General features: G+C 41.8%; 1 protein-coding gene across 1 annotated transcript in view; it reads right to left on the minus strand.

Annotated features, from left to right (window-relative positions):
- PIR (pirin) overlaps positions 1–20,859 on the minus strand; it is an 84,425-nt gene that overhangs the window by 25,955 nt on the left and 37,611 nt on the right. The window contains exons 3-5 of the mRNA XM_082248484.1: positions 19,186–19,269; positions 17,316–17,522; positions 6,278–6,362 (exon numbers count right to left, since the gene is read on the minus strand). Of these exons, the coding sequence (XP_082104610.1) occupies positions 6,278–6,362; positions 17,316–17,522; positions 19,186–19,269 (376 nt within the window). The remainder of the gene's footprint in view (positions 1–6,277; positions 6,363–17,315; positions 17,523–19,185; positions 19,270–20,859) is intronic.

Genomic DNA, 20,859 nt, shown 5'->3' on the forward strand with positions numbered 1-20,859 from the left:
ACGTCCCTGCATGTTCACCCTATGTGTCCATGTACACATAGACATTTAGAGGAGTTTAGAGGCAGGGGCATTAAGAGGCAGAAAACCCCCCTCCACTGTGCAATGTCCAGGAGTAGCGGTGCTTTGACAGAAAAAAACCTTTGGCACATGTAACACTAGGGGCATTTAGCTGTTGAGTATTATTTCATTTAAATTACCAGTAGAAATTATTATTTTTGCCAATGAAATGACTTCACGGACAAGCGCTTGACGTGCCTAAACGCGCTGCACACATTTCATTCTTCTAGTGTTTTTTAATTTTTTATGCCAAAACACCGCTGCCAGAAGGAAAGGTGTGCCTGATTTTCCTAGACAAATACTAAAATTCCTCATAGTCAAGACCAATGTCAAAAGGTGCATGCTCAGGGCATAAACATGCATACCTGACTTTGAAAACTCCTGCACCTCAAAATCATTCCACAGGACAATTGCATGGTGGTGGTCTATCCTCTGACAGCCTTATCCACAGGTAGTTGTACTGGTTTAGAAAATCATCCTCTATGTTTTTCTTATTGGAGTGTTCTCCTGAGAAGCTACTGTGAAACAAATGGGAGCTGCAGAACAAGAAATCTTTTCATCTTGTTTCTATACTCTGTCTCTCTCGTTTTCTCTCCACAGACATTTCTATACTGGTTTACTTATCCCCAAGATTTACTGCATTATGTTTTCAGTTAGTTGTACACACTGTACTAGATTACAGATGACAAGATCAGAACTTTCTGGCCTAGAGGGGCAAGCGAACATCTCAAAAATGTTTCCAAAGCCAGCAAGAGAAATCTCCGGCCAGATAAATACACTTACCAGCAAGTCAACAAGCTAATTTATTGCTGTGTAGATACAGTCTGTCTTGAAGACATTACCCAAGCCTCCAGTTAATAGGAGAGCATCTGTGTCAGACAGCAGGTGGAGGCCAAGCAGAGGACTGTACAGCTGTTTGGCATGTCAGTGTTTCTTATGTTGGCTGACGTGTAGTCCCAAGCACATGGAGAACCAAACACATTAACACAGCTTGCAGAATCGTGGTCGGACAATTAACAGATAAAATACGAAAATACAGAAAATCCTCCTATATAAAAAGCAGATTTAGAGTTATCATCTAGAAAATGCATACCTAATGCTACATGAACTCCAAAGACATGCTGGTAGGTTAAGTGGCTTTATCTGTGCATTGTTGGTGCTATGGGCCCTTTAGGCCCCAACTATCCTTGTAGTTGGATCTGTAATATAGTCCTCCCATGCGGGCACATTGCATAAATGGGCTGATGTAAGCCAGCCTGACCCCACTGTCCAACTTCCTATATATTATACCGTTATAGTTCTTAATAAGCTGATGGTCCTCTACAGAGATTGGACTATTTACTCCCATGCTAATGGACTTGTGTTTGATTCCTTTATTTTTTTTACATACTTTACTCTCTTCTTAATCCTGACTGGATTCACTGAACAGTCCAGTTCTGACATTATGGTTTACATGTGTACCTATTACACTACGTTTGCAGTGCTATTTATGAGATTGCTTTGCGGTTCTGTTTAATTTTTTACTTAAAAAATAAAATAAAAAGGATTGAAACAGAAAAATTGCACTGTATCATTTGATATACAGTGCCTTACGGAAGTATTCAGCCCCCTTGAACTTTGTGACCTTTTGCCACATTTCAGGCTTCAAACATAAAGATATAAAACTGTAATTTTTTGTGAAGAATCAACAAGTGGGACACAATCATGAAGTGGAACGAAATTTATTGGATATTTCAAACTTTGTTAACAAATAAAAAACTGAAAAATTGGGCGTGCAAAATTATTCAGCCCCTTTACTTTCAGTGCAGAGTGACAAGAGGAAGAGTGGCAAGAAGAAAGCCATTTCTTAAAAATATCCATATAAAGTGTTGTTTAAAGTTTGCCACAAGCCACCTGGGAGACACACCAAACATGTGGAAGAAGGTGCTCTGGTCAGATGAAACCAAAATCAAACTTTTTGGCAACAATGCAAAACGTTATGTTTGGCGTAAAAGCAACACAGCTCATCACCCTGAACACACCATCCCCATTGTCAAACATGGTTGTGGCAGCATCATAGTTTGGGCCTGCTTTTCTTCAGCAGGGACAGGGAAGATGGTTAAAATTGATGGGAAGATGGATGGAGTCAAATACAGGACCATTCTGGAAGAAAACCTGATGGAGTCTGCAAAAGACCTGAGACTGGGACGGAGATTTGTCTTCCAACAAGACAATGATCCAAAACATAAAGCAAAATCTACAATGGAATGGTTCACAAATCAACATATCCAGGTGTTAGAATGGCCAAGTCAAAGTCCAGACCTGAATCCAATCGAGAATCTGTGGAAAGAACTGAAAATTGCTGTTCACAAACGCTCTCCATCCAACCTCACTGAGCTCAAGCTGTTTTGCAAGGAGGAATGAGCAAAAATGTCAGTCTCTCGATGTGCAAAACTGATAGAGACATACCCCAAGTGACTTACAGCTGTAATCGCGGCAAAAGGTGGCGCTACAAAGTATTAACTTAAGGGGGCTGAATAATTTAGCACGCCCAATTTTTTAGTTTTTTATTTGTTAAAAAAGTTTGAAATATCCAATATATTTCGTTCCACTTCATGATTGTGTCCCACTTGTTGTTGATTCTTCACAAAAAAATACAGTTTTATATCTTTATGTTTGAAGCCTGAAATGTGGCAAAAGGTCGCAAAGTTCAAGGGGGGCGAATACTTTCGCAAGGCACTGTACATGTTTATTTGGAAAGTGCAGTAGAATCACTTTAGCAAGGTATAGCTTGCAACTTTTGATTTATTTATTTTTAGGATTTTGGAGATAATGACTGCCAGGATAGTCTCACTCTCTGATGCTTTTAGATTTGCATAGAGTGGCATAGGCTTGCTTGGTCAGATATTTATTGTGCTTTGTTTGGAAGAATTTCCCCTAACTTCCTGCCTTGGTCATCACATGGGGAGTTAGAGGAAATCTCACCAATGGCGTCAGAGTTTCGCTTTAATAGATGTTTTGTTTACATGGTTGTCGTGGGTTAAAGGTGCTTAGCATATCCACATTTCTTTTATGCTGCATTACTGAATATGTTCATATATGTTAAATTAGCCTGGTTACTGGTGTAAATAGAATTTTCACTTTCAATATGTGTTTTGTTCCATCCATAGGTTTACCTAGTCCCACTCTGTTGTTATATTTGTGTTTCTGTCCATTCAGTTCTTAGGTTTAGACAATTCTGCCACACCACACAGCCCCCATTTGGCAGGGGAAGAGACCCAATTTCTGCCAGATCTCTGGTGTAGTAAAGTTACACTTACAGGTCTCTTTCACATCTCCACACTGTGGCTACACAGTGGCAGAAAAAGCACTGAGATCATTCGGTCTTCATTGACAGGTGCATTTGTTCTGCTTGATAGGCACTAATTCAGCTCCCTCTTCCTATCCGCTTGCTTATTTCACTGTAGCACAACTAACTGATGCATCCCTACCCTAGTCTGAGCTCTGCTGAATGGGGCTGACTGTAAGAGACTGAAACCAATTAAAATGTAGGTACTTCTTTTACTAAAAAAAAAAAACCACGTTTAGGGAGCCTCACTCTTAAGAAGCCCGTAGACACCAGGGGGGTTTTTTACTAAAACTGGGAGTGCAAAATCTGGTGCAGCTCTGCATAGAAACCAATCAGCTTCCAGGTTTTATTGTCAAAGCTTATATGAAGAAGCTGAAGTTAGAAGCTGATTGGCTACCATGCAGAACTGTACCATATTGAGTACTCTAGTCTTAGAAAATTCTCCCCTAGATAGCAGTCATCTGATCAAGAATTTATTTTCTTCGAATTCTTTTCTATCGATTGGATGATGATCAGATATCTATGCGGAAGCTTGCTACAACCCTGAACAAGAGTTTCTGAGAAAAAAAAAAAAAAAACAGAATCCAGGTTGCTGAGAAATCTTACGTGATTGATACTGCTTTCACAAGCACCAGGCCTGCCCATGAGTGGCTCTTCTTACACAGCTTACACTCACTAGTGCCCTATACAGAACAACTTTTACGACTAGAGCACTTTTTTTTTGTTTTGGAAAAAAACTGTGCATGCAGACATCGTGATATGGTCAGATTATGCTTAAAATTTTAAAACTGAACACTGAGCTAACTTTATTTATTTTTTTTAAATATCCCGAGGTGTACCTCTTTTTCGCCAAAAAATATATCTCAGTAGTCTGGGATGAATGATAGCCAGCATCACTCAGTCCAAAAGCCTGGGGACTCTACTGTAAAGCATTAGAGCATTATAGCCCCTCCCCATGAGAAAGCATCACCAAGGTGTCCTTTATTTGCACTGTACTGATGCAGAAACTGGTGTTCTGCCAAAAACTCCAACTCGTCAAATCTCCAACCACATCGCTTCCGGTGAGTCTACAGCAGGAATAATTGGAGATTTCGATGAGTTGCTGTTTTCACAGACCACCAGTAGCCTGTACACTCCGGTACACACTATAATGACTGGACATTGTTAGTAACGGCCGATACTAAGCAAGAACATGGCCGCCTCCTTACCCGATGTTCTGTGAAAAGAGGCAACTGCTCGTGTACCGTATTGTATAGGCTGCCGGTGGTCTGTGAAAACAGCAACTCGTCAAAATCTCCAATGATTCCTGCTGTAGTGTCACCAGAAGTGATGCAGTTGGAGATTTTGGCGAGTTGGAGTTTTCGGTAGAACATCGGCACTGACGTCATATCAGCACCACTTCCTGCATAAGTATGAACCACCCAGCCTGGAGAAGAGGTGAAGGTGAAGAGAATCCTGCATTGTCAAGTAACAAGCCTGAAGAGGCTAAAAGACATGGCAAACATTCCTACCTGCACCTTGTGTTTTTCCCCTGTGTACGATGTGCATTTATCATGTAATTTCTTGGTGTAATTTGTTGCCTTGTATATATAGCATATTGTAGAGTAAATCTTCACATTCCTATATCAGAATTTTCTATTTCTGTTTAAACATGAGGCATGCTGCATGCCACTACACAGGTTAAAGCATGACCTTTGTCCATAGTGTGAGAACTGACACATCCTTTGAAGAAACTACATTTCCCAAAATCCCTGGGTTTCTCAGTCTAGTTTTCTGCAGGTTACAGCTACACAGTAATTTGATCTGATAGACACAAGCAGGCAGAGCATTCAAACACACACACGGAAAGGTTTCTTCACCGTAAGAGCTGTGAAGATGTGGAATAGACTCCCTCCGGAGGTGGTTCTGGTCGGCTCAGTAGATTGCTTTAAAAAGGCCTGGATTCTTTCCTAGGTGCACATAATATAACTGGGTACTAATATTTATAGGTAAAGTTGAGCCAAGGAATATCTGATTGCCTCTTGGGGAATCAGAAAGGAATTTTTGTTCCCCTGCTGTAGCAAATTGGATCATGCTTTGCTGGGGTTTTTTCGCCTTTCTCTGGATCAACTGCGGGTATAGGATTGTGTATATGGGATTGCATGGTTGGGTTTTCATTACTGTTTTTTTTTTTGTTTTTTGTTTTTTATTGGTTGAGCCAGATGAACTTGTGTCTTTTTTCAACCTGACTATGTAACTTATATGTAACACCTCGCTTTTTTTTTTTCTTTTTGAAGATGATGTGTTTCATTATATTAGCACTCCTACATTTGTGATGCAACACAGAGAGTGTGACAAGGCATGCATCGGACACTGTGTATCACGAGGCAGGACATTTCCTTGTCTTTTTGGTGCGTAGGGACAAGTTGGCTGAAGCAATACATGGACATAGGGGGATCAGTCAGCCATGACACTACAAACTGCAGTCACAACATTACAAGATAAGGCAAACAAACACCACTGGGATTAAAACAACATGAATATCTCGGTAAAACAACATAATCACTTAAAAGTGTACAATGTTCTTAAGGTGAAATATAAAAAAAATTTAAATATAGCCAGTGGAAGCCACAAGGGGGGGGGGGATATTCCAGGGCCCAAAATTAGGCTTCAGGGAGCTTTTAAAGCTCATACACATTGTTAGCTAGGTCTTATCCTACACATGATGAGCTTGGTCTCCTTCTTTGATCTATTATGGACCATTAAGTCACCAGTATACTATTTAGAAGCTACTCTTTCAATTACAGAACACTTCTGGCTGCTGAATAAAAAAAGTCAAATGAGAAAAAAGCCAAAATGATGAAAAAAAATTGCAGTTTACAGTTTTTTTTTTTTAAATGCACGCTTGTTTACCTTTAGGCACCATCTGAATATGCTTTCCTCCTTTTTCTATTTTAAAATCCAGGTACAGGGTGGGTGTTCGTGTGTAAACTTTTGACTGAAAGAAAACAAAAAATAATTACCATAAATTTACCCATTTAAACTACAGATTTTAAAGTCTTAACAAAATCTTTGCAAGTCATTGTGAAACTTCAATATGTATATAGGTATATGTGCTACAAATCTTCCATGGCAAAATCTGAAATCTTCCCTTTAAATACTTTAAGTGTCTTCACAGTTAGGTGCATCCCTCCATTTATAAAGTGAATGGTTTCAGATATTTCGTTACACAGTAATCAACAACCCAAAAGGGAAGTTCAGGAAAGGACAAACTAGACATTGGGTTTGATTTACCAAAAGTATTGAACAAGAGCAGAATTGGGCACTTTGGCAGACTTGCACTGCAAGGTGATATGTGCATGCAGATGAATACATGTATAGCAAATGTAGCAAGGTTTCCAGGCCTGTGGCCTGATGTGGGTCTGCCATTAGTACCGGTACTCTCTCCAGCCCATGTGAGCTGTGACCCTGGCTGTGACAACTAAAGCAGCGACAACTCTGGCATCTTTGTTTGTGGTTTTTATTTGATTTAAAGGGGACGGGAGAAGGGAATCAGTGGGAAACTCCTTGAGGCTTGAACTAATTACATGTGGGACTTTACTCCTGAAAATGCCCGTTGGCGCTTCCTTGATGCCAGCTGGCTCTCACTAACGCTGAGAACACTTTGTAGAAAACAGAAGTGCTGAATCCTCAACGTTTAATCCAGAAGATTCAGGACTGAGAACTGTAGAACTCCTGATACTGTTGTGCTGTAGACAAAAAGAAGAGGGGAGAAGCGCTCTAAGTGCAGACAATTTATTGCAGATAACAAGGCAGGTGATATACACTCACTAGACATGAAGACTGAAAAGCTGTATGTGTCAAAGCAATCCTGCAGCCATCCTCTGGAGGGTGTCCTCTGGTCACAGGAAGCCGTATGCAGTACTGTCACTGGCGGTGGGAGGGAAGAAAGCCGGCTGTCTCCCACAACATCAGCGGTGAGCGGTCAAGCGGCTCGGATCTGCGGTTCCGTGTTGCGAGTGATGGATGGAGGCACTCTCACCCACAGGGATGGTGGGATCTGTCCGATGTGTTACGGCATGCACGACGCGTTTCTGAGCATGCGCGGGGTCCTCTGCACCCGGCGCGCTCTTTCATCAGGTGCTAGAGTGCCGTAGTCTCTGTGGGGCTTTATGTAGTGCTGAACAAGAGGATAATTAGGCACAGCTGAAGTAAGGGGATGGCAACCGCCCACAGCACTGAGCAATAACCTAACCAATCAAACATTTTTGTAGCAATGGGAGAGATTAAAAACAACTTAGAAGTGGAGTGTGATCGGTCGGCTGCCCTTAAATACACATGTATGTGGGCTAGACAACCGCTTATCACAGTGATAGCAAACAATTAGGCAATACAAAACATATAATAAATGTAAAATAGGGGTAAGCCTGGGTTCATCAAGGCTTATGAAGAACATGTAAAAACGTTCCAGGTTTAAAATGATACAATTATAAAAATAAAAAAGTTGATAAAAAGCATCTTTAAAAGGTATATTATAAGAGCTAATGCATAATACCTATACAGGCTGTGGTATGGAGAAACATATAAGCAAATGAAACAATAAAAGGAGGAAGGGGAGACAGCCGGCTTTCTTCCCTCCCACCGCCAGTGACAGTACTGCATACGGCTTCCTGTGACCAGAGGACACCCTCCAGAGGATGGCTGCAGGATTGCTTTGACACATACAGCTTTTCAGTCTTCATGTCTAGTGAGTGTATATCACCTGCCTTGTTATCTGCAATAAATTGTCTGCACTTAGAGCGCTTCTCCCCTCTTCTTTTTGTCTATACAGATTCTTCCTCCTCATCTGTGGAAGAGCAGCTCAGTGCCCACGGACTTTATCCCCTTTAGGATCATCAACCTATTTATGCTATCCCATTGTCCCCTATTGTATTGTACCATTTTATGCCTATGTCTATTTGCAACTACAACCTTTTTTATTGCCTGTGTTTTTTTTTTTTTTTTTTTCCCTTCCCTCCCCTCCCCCCCCCCCCCCCCTCCCTGGATTCAGCTGCTTATTAGTTCTGTTCATCCACCCTTCATATGCTGGAGGTCTTCGTAGCGCTCTGTGTTTTGTTTTTTCTGTTGTGCTGTAGAAGTCACTGAATACTCTCCTCCGCTTTGGCCAGCTTGAGGTAGTATGAAGTAGAACTCTGTATAGCTGTACTTGCAACAGACACACTCTATACAATTCAGGGCCCAGCTGCAGGTGCCCCCTTTGACTTTAACTCTTCGTGGTCCACCGACTATGTACCCCCTTTGTTACTTCAGAGTCCTCAACCTAGGTACCCCCTTTATAACTAGCTGACTCTGGATCCCAGAACCTCTTCCGGAGTGGTCCCTTTCTGACTCTAGGCAGACCCCCAGGGGCAATCCCTAGTACTCACGACCTGTGTAGGCTTTCCTGGGACTGGACCCCTCTCGCTCTCCGCAGGCTCTCGGCACACCGGATCCCCTCAGCTCACTCAGCACTCTCTGGATACTCAGCGACCCCCCGAAATATCCGATTCCTCAGACAGGAGGAGGCGAGCATGTGCAGTGTTTCTGACTCCTACTACCATGACCACTTCTTCAAATCACTGAAGTGGTCATGGTGGTTAGAGTGTTCCTTTAATATCTCTCAGAAGAAGTAAACCTCTGTATACTGATTCCATTTCATTTGATCATCCTCTAGTTGTGTTAAATTAGTGCGTGGGGTGTGGCGGCGCGGGAAGGGCGCGGAGGCATTTTATTACTTATTACTTATGTACCTTAACTATAGTATATATTTTATATGCGGCCCGAGAACATTTCTCTACACTCAGTGTGGCCTAGAGAAGCCAAAAGGTTGCACACCCATGGTGTAGATGCTCCCAAACTACTATACACACACACACACACACACACACACACACATTTGAGCCAAATGCAATTGCTACCTGCATAAATCACTAGAAGGACAGACACCTCTGGGCCCCCCAAATGCCTTTGGGCCCATGGCAGTTGCATGGTTGCTACCGCTATGGATAAACCCATGAATTGAAGGACCCTGACAAACATGCAGTACACTGAAATAATGGGCCAAAAGATGCATGAGGAAGCTCATCTTTTTAAATGAGCTCTCTACACTAACATAACATGAGCATCCTTACCATCAGAAGCCCCAGAACTCACAAATGATGTTAATGGACAAGGACATGGGGCAAAGACATCATTATATTCTGATCTCCTTCAATCCTGAAGCTTTTAATAACAAAATATCTTTTTAGAACAGAAATGTCATTAAAGGCCTGAAGCAAACATGGAGACACTTCAAAATTCTACTGGAAAAGCTAAAATACGCCACAGCAGTCTATCCGGGGTCTTGGATGTAGGATCCCCCCTACAAAGTCACAACTGCACCAGAATGTCTTTTTACATTTTTCATAGGCTGGCAATGGTAAATGCAGAATAACAGCTATAAATGTTAAACATATTTTTTTTTTCTTTTACAGCCAATGTTCTAGAAGCCATGCTGCGATTTATCGCCTTTCCATGCTGAAGTAACTCACTTCAAATAAACATTCATTGACCGTTTCAATGGGATTAAGTGGAAGCTAAAGTAGAAGAGACAACTGGCATCAGCCTATACATGTTATCAATTTACATACTTGCTGTCTGGATTCCTTTTGGTCTAACAAAAAGTGAAAGTCATGTGGGGAGGAGGCAGATGGAAGGAAGCTGCGCTATAAAAGAAAGAACGCTTTCTTGTGAAATTCATGTTTTCCTCTGTGTTAGGTTATCATCTGACATAAAGCAAATGTTCTAATAAGTCATGTTTTTGGAAACACATGGACATTTTATGCATTTTTAGCTCCTTGTGGGAGAGCAAGACTAGGTTATGGCACAATAGGTTTTCACAATATTTCCATAACAAAATGCATTAAGAGAGTACCCCACTCAATGTTAGATGGCAAATCTCCCAGGGGTACAGCAATGAGCTTTTTTGTAGCTCCCAATTCTGCCTCAAAGTTAACTGCCATTTGTGCCTCCTTTAGCTGCCATTTTCTTAATGTAAAATAGAAGCAAAACCCAACAGTCAGAGTGAAACTTCCTGTAATGTCTTCAACAAGTAGGTAGAGTTAAAATTTTCAGTGCCAGTTATGGTATCTAAGAGACAGAAGAACCAGAGGACAAGAGGATACCTGCTTGCTCCTGCCTAAAGGCAGAAAATATGTAGAGTGCCATACCTGACCTCCTTCTGAAAAATGCAAGTTGCCTGAACACGGTTTCAACCAGTAGAGCTAGAACTCCTGAGCTACTTGTTCTGAGTAAGAGACTGAAGCTATTGGACTAGCATAACAACCAACCAGCCAGCATTATCAACGAGAGGGCAACTTTGAAAGCCTACAAGCTGGTTGGTGGATCAAGCCTGCCGTTGAGTTTAGACAAAGCCACAGGTTTTTATTTTTCACCGTTACAACCGTCTAGCCACCAGCATCATAAAAATCAATGATATCATTGGTTGACAAGAAGGACATCGGGCGCCTATACAGAATCCTCGTTTGCCCCTCCCCTTCACTTCGCCATCAGCACTGAGGTCACAAAAGCTGAATGAGGGAGAGAAACTGAAGAAGAAGAGAAACATTGGAATACTAATCAGTACCAGTGTGCAAAGGTGTATTTGCTTTGGAAGAATAAATTACCTCTAATGTTGAGTGTCCGGTGTAATTGGATGTTGCTGCATTATGTAGAACTATTTGTTTCGTTTTTTTACATTTTAAAATGGGGTGCCTCAAGATTGTGAAGAATTTTAAAGGGCGCCTTGACTATTGACGAACACTGTCCTAGATTACAGCTTTTCTATCAGTTTGGAGGCACCAAAGTACTGCGAAGGACACCTACTGTTAGTTTGATGTAACTGCAGTAGAACTAAAAAAATGAAAGCACTGTTAGGCATAGCGGGCCATATTTATTTAATGATGATTCATATTATTATTATTTCAGGTACTTATATAGCGCTGTCAATTTAAGCAGCGCTTTATATATACATTACACATTCACATCAGTCCCTGCCCTCAAGGAGCTTACAATCTAAGGTCCTTAACTCACATTCATACATACATAGTAGGGCCAATTTTTAAACAGGATCCAATTAACCTACCAGCATGTCTTTGGAGTACATACATAAACACAAAATGAATGTGGACAGTTACAGCTTTTTAAGATGACCATTTGACATTTATAGAAACATTTCTAGTCCCTCCACTATTCATGGACAGTGTAGGTAAGCAACTATGGGCAGTAATCTAATAAAATGTGCGTTAACACATTGAGACTGTGATCCCTGACACATGGGGGTTGATTTACTAAAAGAGTGGAGAATTTTTACTAAATTTTTACTGAATAAGGGTCCTTTCACACAGCTGCTCCGTGTGTCCGCAAATCATCCAATCCGTTTGCGGATGATTTGCGGACATAATGTAAGTGAATGGCACTGCGGATGTCAGTGGAATACCATCCGCTGACACCCGATTTCCCTCCTGTCAGTTCTGTTCCGTTTTTACGAATGGTACAGAACCCCATTTTTCCTTCCGTGTAAAAAACGGAAAGGAAGGAAAATCGGATGTCAGCGGTGTCATCCGCTGACATCCGCAGTGCCATATACTTACATTATGTCCGCATATCATCCGCAAACGGATGGGATGATATGCGGGCACACGGAGCAGATGACACAAATGTCATCCGCTCCGTGGAAAAAAAAAGTCCCGCAGCGGACCTTTCACACGGAGCGGCCGTGTGAAAGGAGCCTAAATTGCAGCTGTGTTTACAATAAAATAAATAAACAAGAATCTGCTTTTCACAAGATTGGATATTCGAAATGAAACCTTACTCAAAATATATGTTCATTCTGTTTTATTATCGTGTACTCAAAGGGTAGAAACAAGGCAAACAGAGCACTTACAATCTGTTTCCACATAAATGTAGGCAATACATAACAGCAGTACAAACAATAGCCACAAGGAAAATAAATATTCATGTAAAATAGGCGAAAAGTATCTCAAAAGTATCAGAACCTAGACTAGGAGCATTAGCACATGCTATTCAAAGACAACAGAAAAAAGAAAAAAAAAAACGTAACTACTTCCAGCAAAAATATAGGGAGCATTAGAGTAGGCCATGAGGGAGCATTAGACTAGCAGAACCTACTCAAAATATAATACATTTTGATCCATGTTTGACCACTGTGGTTGAACAGAAGTCAATCTACCATTCGACTTCTGTTTAACTGAACTACTGGTATTTTCTTGCTCGAACAATGTGGCAGGCAATAGGCTGCAGGGTTGACCTATGTATTCTGATGGTAGGGAAGCCTCCCCGCTGTCAGAATACAATGACACAGCAGGGAAAATTCCTGCATCTACATCATGGGTGTCCAACCTTTTGGCTTCTCTGGGCCACATTGAGTGTAGAGAAAATTTCTCAGGCCGCATATAAAATGTATACTACAGTTAAGGTATATAAGTAATAAAACACCGCCGCGCCCTTCCCGCATGCCCATCCAATGCAGCTTCACCAGTACGTGCCCAGCCAGTGCCCATCCAATGCAGCCTCACAAGTGCATGCCCATCCAATGCAGCCTGATCAGTGACCATCCAATGGAGCCTCACAAGTGCATTCCCATCCAATGCAGCCTAAACAGTGCCCATCCAATGTAGCCTCACCAGTGCGTGCCCATCCAATGCAGTCTGCAATGAAGAGAGAGGAGAGCCGCTGGATTACACAGAGCAGGGATCTCCCGCTTACCCGGTGACCGCTGTCATACGAAGTCCTGCCTCCTGGACCGGCTCCTATGATAGACGTCACCAATGTGCTGTTTATCATTGAGAGGCTCCGAGGCAGCCTCTTCCTACAGTTAGTTGGAAGCCACTGTGGCCGTGCCCCCGACTCGACTTCCTTCCTCCCCAGCAAAAAAATAATAATTGTCAGGGGGCAGTGGGCCGCATTGCCTGTGGTTCTGGGCCGCATGCGGCCCTCGGGCCGCAGGTTGGACATGCCTGATCTACATCAAATGTGTAGATGAGGGAATCAGGTCAGTTTGCTTGGTTCAACCCACTGACTCCTGAATGGCCAGCTTTAGTCAAATTCAACTTAAGTTATGACTAAACACTTTCTATTGTGAAACACATCTATGTTGTGCTACTGGCTAGTTCTATATTGAAGGTAATATACGAAGAAACTTCTTAAGAGCAAGGCCAATGTATGTGGATTCTGATCTGATCTTCCAGTATTATGGTTAAAGACATGGCAGGTTTTATCCAGAAATCACTGTGCACCCAGAATTATAGGGAAATCGTAGTAGAGTAGAAAACACAATTTAGTGTATAATATAGATACTTGTGGACATCTTGGGGCACTTGCTCTTAGGCTATAATGTTAGTTATAATATTTTTAAAGTGAATATGTGGTGTCCTTTCAGAGAACTGGTTACCACTGGGCTTAGGAATATACAATTTGAAGACTCTATTTTGCAAGATTTATTTTTGCCCTATTTTTCAGTTTTCCCATCTAGGCTGACGGTGTCAGTTTTTTTGTTTCAAAGTGTTAGTGTAGGACTCGCCAGACATGGGGACCCTTGGCACGAATGGTGACCTTATATGCTTTGGGGAAAAACAAATAATTCATGTTTTTTAGTGTTTTTTTTGTTTTTGTTTGTATTTTTGGGAAGTAAGTGAAAAGTATTTAAGATACATATTAGGCAACATTAAGAGGCTGGATTGAATTATTGTCATCCACGACTGAATTACATAGTTTTGTTTCTATTTTAGTATGTTGCTGTTACCAATCAAAGGGTTACCTCCTGGGCGAAGTCTGGGGCTGTGCTTTTGTAGCCCATAAAAAGTGGTACAGTTTCATCAAACTCCTTCCCTTTTAAGCTAAATATTTTACCGAAAGCTTATAAATATACACAATATTATCAAAAGTATTGGGACACCTGCCTTTACACACACATGAACTTTTATGGCACCCTAGCCCTAGTCCGTAGGGTTTAATATTGATTTAGCCCACCCTTTGCAGCTATAACAGCTTCGACCCTTCTGGGAAGGCTGTCCACAAAGTTTAGGAATGTGTCTATGGATATGCTTGACCATTCTTCCAGAAACACATTTGTGAGATCAGGCACTGATGTTGGGCAAGAAGCCCTGGTTCGCAGTCTTTGCTCTAATTCATCCCAACAGTGTTTTATCGGGTTGAGGTCAGGACTCTCTGCAGGTCAGTCAAGTTCCTCCACCCCAAACTTGCTCATCCATGTCTTTATGGACCTTACTTTGTGCACTGGTCCAAATCAATTGGTGTAATTATGGTGTGGGGTTGTTTTTCAGGGGTTGGACTTGGCCCCTTAGTTCCAGTGAAGGGAACTCTTAATGCGTCAGCATACCAAAACATTTTGGACAATTTCATGCTCCCAACTTTGTGAGAACAGTTTGGGGATGGCCCCTTTCTGTTCCAACATCACTGCGTTCCAATGCACAAAGCAAGGTCCATAAAGACATAGATGAGCGAATTGGGGTTGGATGAACTTGACTGGCCTGCGCAAACTTCTGACCTCACCCCGATAGAACACCTTTGGGATGAATTAGAGTGGAGACTGTGAGCCAGGCCTTCTCGTTCAACACCAGTGCCTGACCTCACAAATGCGCTTCTGGAAGAATGGTCAAACATTCCCATAGACACACTCCTAAACCTTGTGGACAGCCTTTCCAGAAGAGTTGAAGCAGTTAAAGCTGCAAAGGGTGGGCAAACTCCATATTGAACCCTACAGACTAAGACTGGGATGCCATTAAAGTTCATGTGCATGTAAAGGCAAGCGTCCCAATACTCCAGGTATGTGTGTGATCACAGTTAAAGAGGTAAATTTATTTTGTTCTACTACAGTTTGATGTAGCAGATAGATTCCCTATTTTATGCTCTTAATCTAAAACTGTACACAAAATTCTTATCCGGTCATGCGTGTAATTATTCATGACCTGGTCTGCTGAGGAAATCATGTTCTTTGACAAGAACAAACAATGCTGATTCTCATTTTCCAAGACCGAACAGTGTTTTAAATGATGAAAACAAAATCTAAAGAGATCCTTTCCTATGCCCATTCAAAAGTAAAAGGTCACTTTATTTCCATTACAATAGTGGGTGAACAGAGTATGCATGGGAGTTAGGGACCTTTGATTGTAAGCTTCTTGAGGGCAGGAACGGATGTGAATGTAAAATATACACACACCGGCCACTTTATTAGGTACACCTGTTCAATTGCTTGGTAACATAAATTGCAAATCAACCAATCACATGGCAGCAACTCAATGCATTTAGGCATCTAGACGTGGTGAAGACGACTTGCTGAAGTTCAAAGCGAGCATTAGAATAGGGAAGAATGGAGAATTAGGTGACTTTGTAGGTGGCATGGTTGTTGATGCCAGAGGGGCTGGACTGAGTATTTCAAAAACTGCTGATCTACTGGGATTTTCACACACAGCCATCTCTAGGGTTTACAGAGAATGGTCCGAAAAGATCCAGTGAGCGGCAGTTGTGTGGAGGAAAATGCCTTGTTGATGTTAGAAGTCAGAGAAGAATGAGAAGACTGGTTCAAGATGATAGAAAGGCAACCTGTAACTCAAATAACTATTCCTTACAACCAAGGTATGCAGAAAACAATCTCTGAACACACAACACATCGACAGATGTGACTGCACCAGGTGTCACTCCTGTCACCTAAGAACAGGAAACTGAGGCTACAATTCAACATGAAAGCATGGATCCATCCTGCCTTGCATCAACGGTTCAGGCTGGTGGTGTAATGGTGTGGGAAATTTTTTCTTGGCACACTTTGGGCCTCTTAGTAACAATTGAGCATCGTTTAAATGCCAAGGCCTACCTGAGTATTGTTGCTGACCATGTCCATCCCTTTATGACTACAGTGTACCCATCTTCTGATGGCTCCTTCCAACAGGATAATGCATTATGTCACAGAGCTCAAATCATCTCAAACTGGTTTCTTGAAGATGACAATGACACTGTACTCCAATGGCCTCCACAGTCACCAGATCTCAATCCAATAGAGCACCTTTGGGATGTCGTGGAACGGGAGATCTCTGAGGAATGGTTCAAACACCTTGTGAAACCTATACTACAAAGAATTAAGGCAGTTCTGAAGGCAATAGAAGGTCCAACCCGGTACTAGCAAGGTGTAACTAATGCCTCGTTTCCACTGAGCGGAACAGTTTGGGTCGGTACAGTTTGGAAGAGTTAGAATGGTCCAGCCTTTTCAGGTGAGCGTTTCCACTGCAAGTCGGACCGCCAGGGGCCATGTGGGGTTTACACCAAATACCTTTGAGGTTTTCTTGTCTGCCAATCAGTGGAATGTATCGTGTGATGCCAGTAGCTCTGCCCTAACCGTACCGTACCATTTCCTATGGCGCTACATCTGAAGGAGGACCAGGAATGGTGCGGTTTGCTTCGGTTGTATGGGCCACTTTCATAATGAAAACACTCAAAATAGTGTCCCGAACCGATCCGCTCAGTGGAAACGAGGCATTATAGCATAGCCAGTGAGTGAATGTGTAAAGCACTGCGTAAATTGATGGTACTATTTAAGTACCTGTAATACATAAGCAGAGTGACAGGTGATCAGCTTGACATATACACATTTCAACCTAAGTATTTAGCAGTCTCTGGAGATCAACTTAAAAAAAAAAAAAAGGGATGGCGCATACTTCGATGTCACTCACTTATCCAGTGTGAGATAGCCCTCATACAGGGTGTTACATTTACACTTTACATACAAGACTACACAATGCTATATGTGCTGGCCAAACAACCGTCTAGATACACAAGGCTGAATTGACCTCAATACAGTAAGTATCGATTATAGTATTTTTACCCTTTGTGAAACACCAACCTTAACTCCCATGGACTCTCCAGAGATGACAGTAACAGTTACTCCATCTTTAGATGGCTTGGGAATGTCGGCACTTTTCAGTTCTTGGTATTCAGGAGGAATCATCTTTTCTGAGCTTCTCAGATTGACCCACAGTTGCAAGCCATGTGCTGGCTCTTGTGTAGAAGGCATCTCAGCATGGACAATACCACGACCTGCTGTCATCCACTATGCATACAAAAGGAAATAGCAATTGAAAGGAAGTTTAATACAAAAAATATTTGTACAGCGAGGGAAAAAAAAGTATTTGATCCTCTGCTGATTTTGTACGTTTGTCCACTGACAAAGAATTGATCAATCTATAATTTTAATGGTAGGTTTATTTTAACAGTGAGACAGAATAACAACAAAAATATCCAGAAAAATTCATTTCAAAAAATGATAAATTGATTTGCATTTTAACCTCTTGCCAACCGCCCACTGTAGTATTATTGCAGCAGGGCGGCTCGGCTGCGCAAAATCACATAGTACTACGTGATTTTGTGCACGAGGTTTCGGCCGCGCTCCTGCTGTGTTTAGACACAGCAGGAGACGGGCCACGGTCAGAGTGGCGGCATATGCTGCTGGCCTCCCACGATCGTCAGATAAACTGACAGAAGACCCACCTGCTTATGTAAACAAAGCAGGCGAGTCTTCCGTCAGACAGGCAGGGAGAGATCAGAAGTTCAGCTAAGGTGAAACTCCGATCTCTCTTTGCCTGTCACAGAGCCCTTCCCCCACACAGTTAGTAGGCATTTTTAGGCAAACATTAACCCCTTTGATCACCCCCAGAGTAAACCCCTTCCCTGCCAGTGTCATTTATACAGTAACCGTGCAGAACATTTAGCACTGATTACTGTATTAATGTCACTGGTCCCCAAAAAGTGTCAAAAATGTCAGTTAGGGGTCCGATCTGTCCGCCGCAATGTCGCAGTCCCGCTAAAAATTGCTGATCGCCGCCATTACTAATAAAAACATAAAAAAAAAATAATCATTTAGATATTCATTGGCAAACATCAGACAGGCTTGTACATATGCTTTCTTGAGCAGGGGGACCTTACGGGCACTGCAGGATTTCAGTCCTTCACGGCGTAGTGTGTTACCAATTGTTTTCTTGGTGACTATGGTCCCAGCTGCCTGGAGAACATTGACAATATTCTCCTGTGTAGTTCTGGGTTGATTCCTCACCGTTCTCATGATCATTGAAACTCCATGAGGTGAGACCTTGCATGGAGCCCCAGACCGAAGGAGATTCACAGTGATTTTGCGTTTCTTCCATTTGCGAATAATCGCACCAACTGTTGTCACCCTCTCACCAAGCTGCTTAGCGATAGCCTTGTAGCCCATTCCAGCTTTGTATAGGTCTACAATCTTGTCCCTGACATCCTTGGACAGCTCTTTGGTCTTGGCCATGGTGGAGAGATTGGAATCTGATTGATTGCTTCTGTTGACAGGTGTATTTTATACAGGTAACAAGCTGAGATTTAGGAGTACCCCCTTTAGGAGAGTGCTCTAATCTCAGCTCATTACCTGTATAGAAGACACCTGGGAGCCAGAAATCTTGCTGATTGATAGGGGATCAAATACTTATTTCTCCCCTCACTATATATTTTTTCACAATACAGAAATTCTTGTTTGTGTATGAAATATTTATATACCGTATTTTCCGGCGTACAAGAAGACTGGGCGTATAAGACGACCCCCCCTATTACATGATCTACCGGTAATACTTATACTTAGGTTACCTTGGAGATATTATACTCGGCGTATAAGACGACCCCCCATTTTTGGGGGATTTTTTTGAGGTTCAAAAGTAGTCTTATACGCCAGAAAATACAGTATAAAAGTTTACCTGCAAGTCTCCTGGGTCCAGTCTGCCAACATGTCCACAAAAATCTTCATGTTCCATTGAGCCCCCCTCAAGTAGATAAGATACCTAGGCAAAAAAATAAAAAATAACTTCCTTAAGAAAATTTAAGTAAATGCAATGAACGTTCCAAGCCAAATAAATAAATTTTCAGATTAAACTGACTTGTCGAGTCCTGATTGGTTGTGTGCATCTTTAAAGGCAAGTGGGTTATGCTATTTTTTTTTTTTTTTTAAAACTTTGGTAGAATTTTCTTTTGAAATTATATAAAAAGTGATGTGATGGTGCCGATCAAAAAGGATTAGCTGCAGATGAACGGTTATGCCAGTCTGAGGTTAAAGAAGGTAAACTAGCAAGACTTGTGGCTTGCCAACTAATACATTTTGACATTATATCCAGGGAGATATCAAGTCTTACACTCTTTGACAAAGCAAGAAGTTCACTGATCTGACAGCAGTTTGGAAGAGGATACAAATAAAAATCCGTACACACACAAGCTAAAGTCATGAAATATGTAACTTTGATGGAAAAGATGTTGTTATCACCGGACATACTGCATTGTGCAGTCCCCTGAGATCACAGATCAGAAGATAGTGAAAAGCGGTACATACTGTAAATCGTTGTGCAAAGCTTAAAACATGAATGCAGCCCAATAGTAATGACATTGGCCGGATAGATCAAAAAGATAAAAAGTAACATGTTTGTCATGCAGGCAATAACAATCCTAATTTATTTTCCTGAATAATGCCTTTTGATTGGCCGATACAACCAGCATACTGCACATACTCTTCTTCCAAGCAGGGAAACATGATGTTCGATAAAACACAACACGCAAAAGCAATGATTTGTTCAAGTTTTATTTGGTCTTGTTTGTACTTTAATTCTATCACAACAGGACATTAACTCAGAAACAACAAACGTGGGTGGTCTAATCAGAAGATAACCAGAGCAATCCTAAGACTTTTACCGCCCTTTCCTCTGCTAACAAACACAGTCTCATCTTTTACAATTTTTAGCGATGTTATTGTTGAGATGCTTCTACTAGCGGAATATGATTTACTTTGTGTCCCTGGAAAAGGAAATAAGTCATACAAAACGTTTTTTTAGTTGTTCACTAGGAAACTGTGTACCAAAGTAGTCTCATGCTTAAGAATTCACTGAAAGGAGAACTATTTATAACTGATTGCTGCTGGCAACAAAGACTGTTTATTTCCTAGACCTAAGAGCCTTTATCAAACATAGCCAATGACCTCTGTGTCTGGCGCCACATGTAGGGGACACTAAGAACAAGAGCTTCCGCTAAGCCAAAATAAAACCAGTCTACCAAATCGCGCAAGAACCCCCTTAGGACTGCATTACCACCCGCTGCACACCCCATTTTCTCTGGATAGACCAAAACTTTTGCTGGGCAGGCAAAGAGGACTGCTGACTGTTCTCCACTGGTAACAAAGCATCTTTCTACTTCTCCAAAGATGAAAGGGATCCAACTCATATAAAAATTGCCAGTGCAGTTGCTAAATTACTGAAGCCTACAATACCAGAAGCTGTTGACCAGGCACTATTCCAAGGCATACTGTCACGATCAGGGGTCAGGCTCAGAGACCAGTAGCTATAGAAGTAGAGAGGCTCCCACTGGATAAGTGAACAAGCAGGTCCCCC

Source organism: Pelophylax lessonae (assembly GCF_965119305.1).
Source record: "Pelophylax lessonae genome assembly, chromosome: 2".
In the NCBI taxonomy this organism is placed as follows: Eukaryota; Metazoa; Chordata; class Amphibia; order Anura; family Ranidae; genus Pelophylax; species Pelophylax lessonae.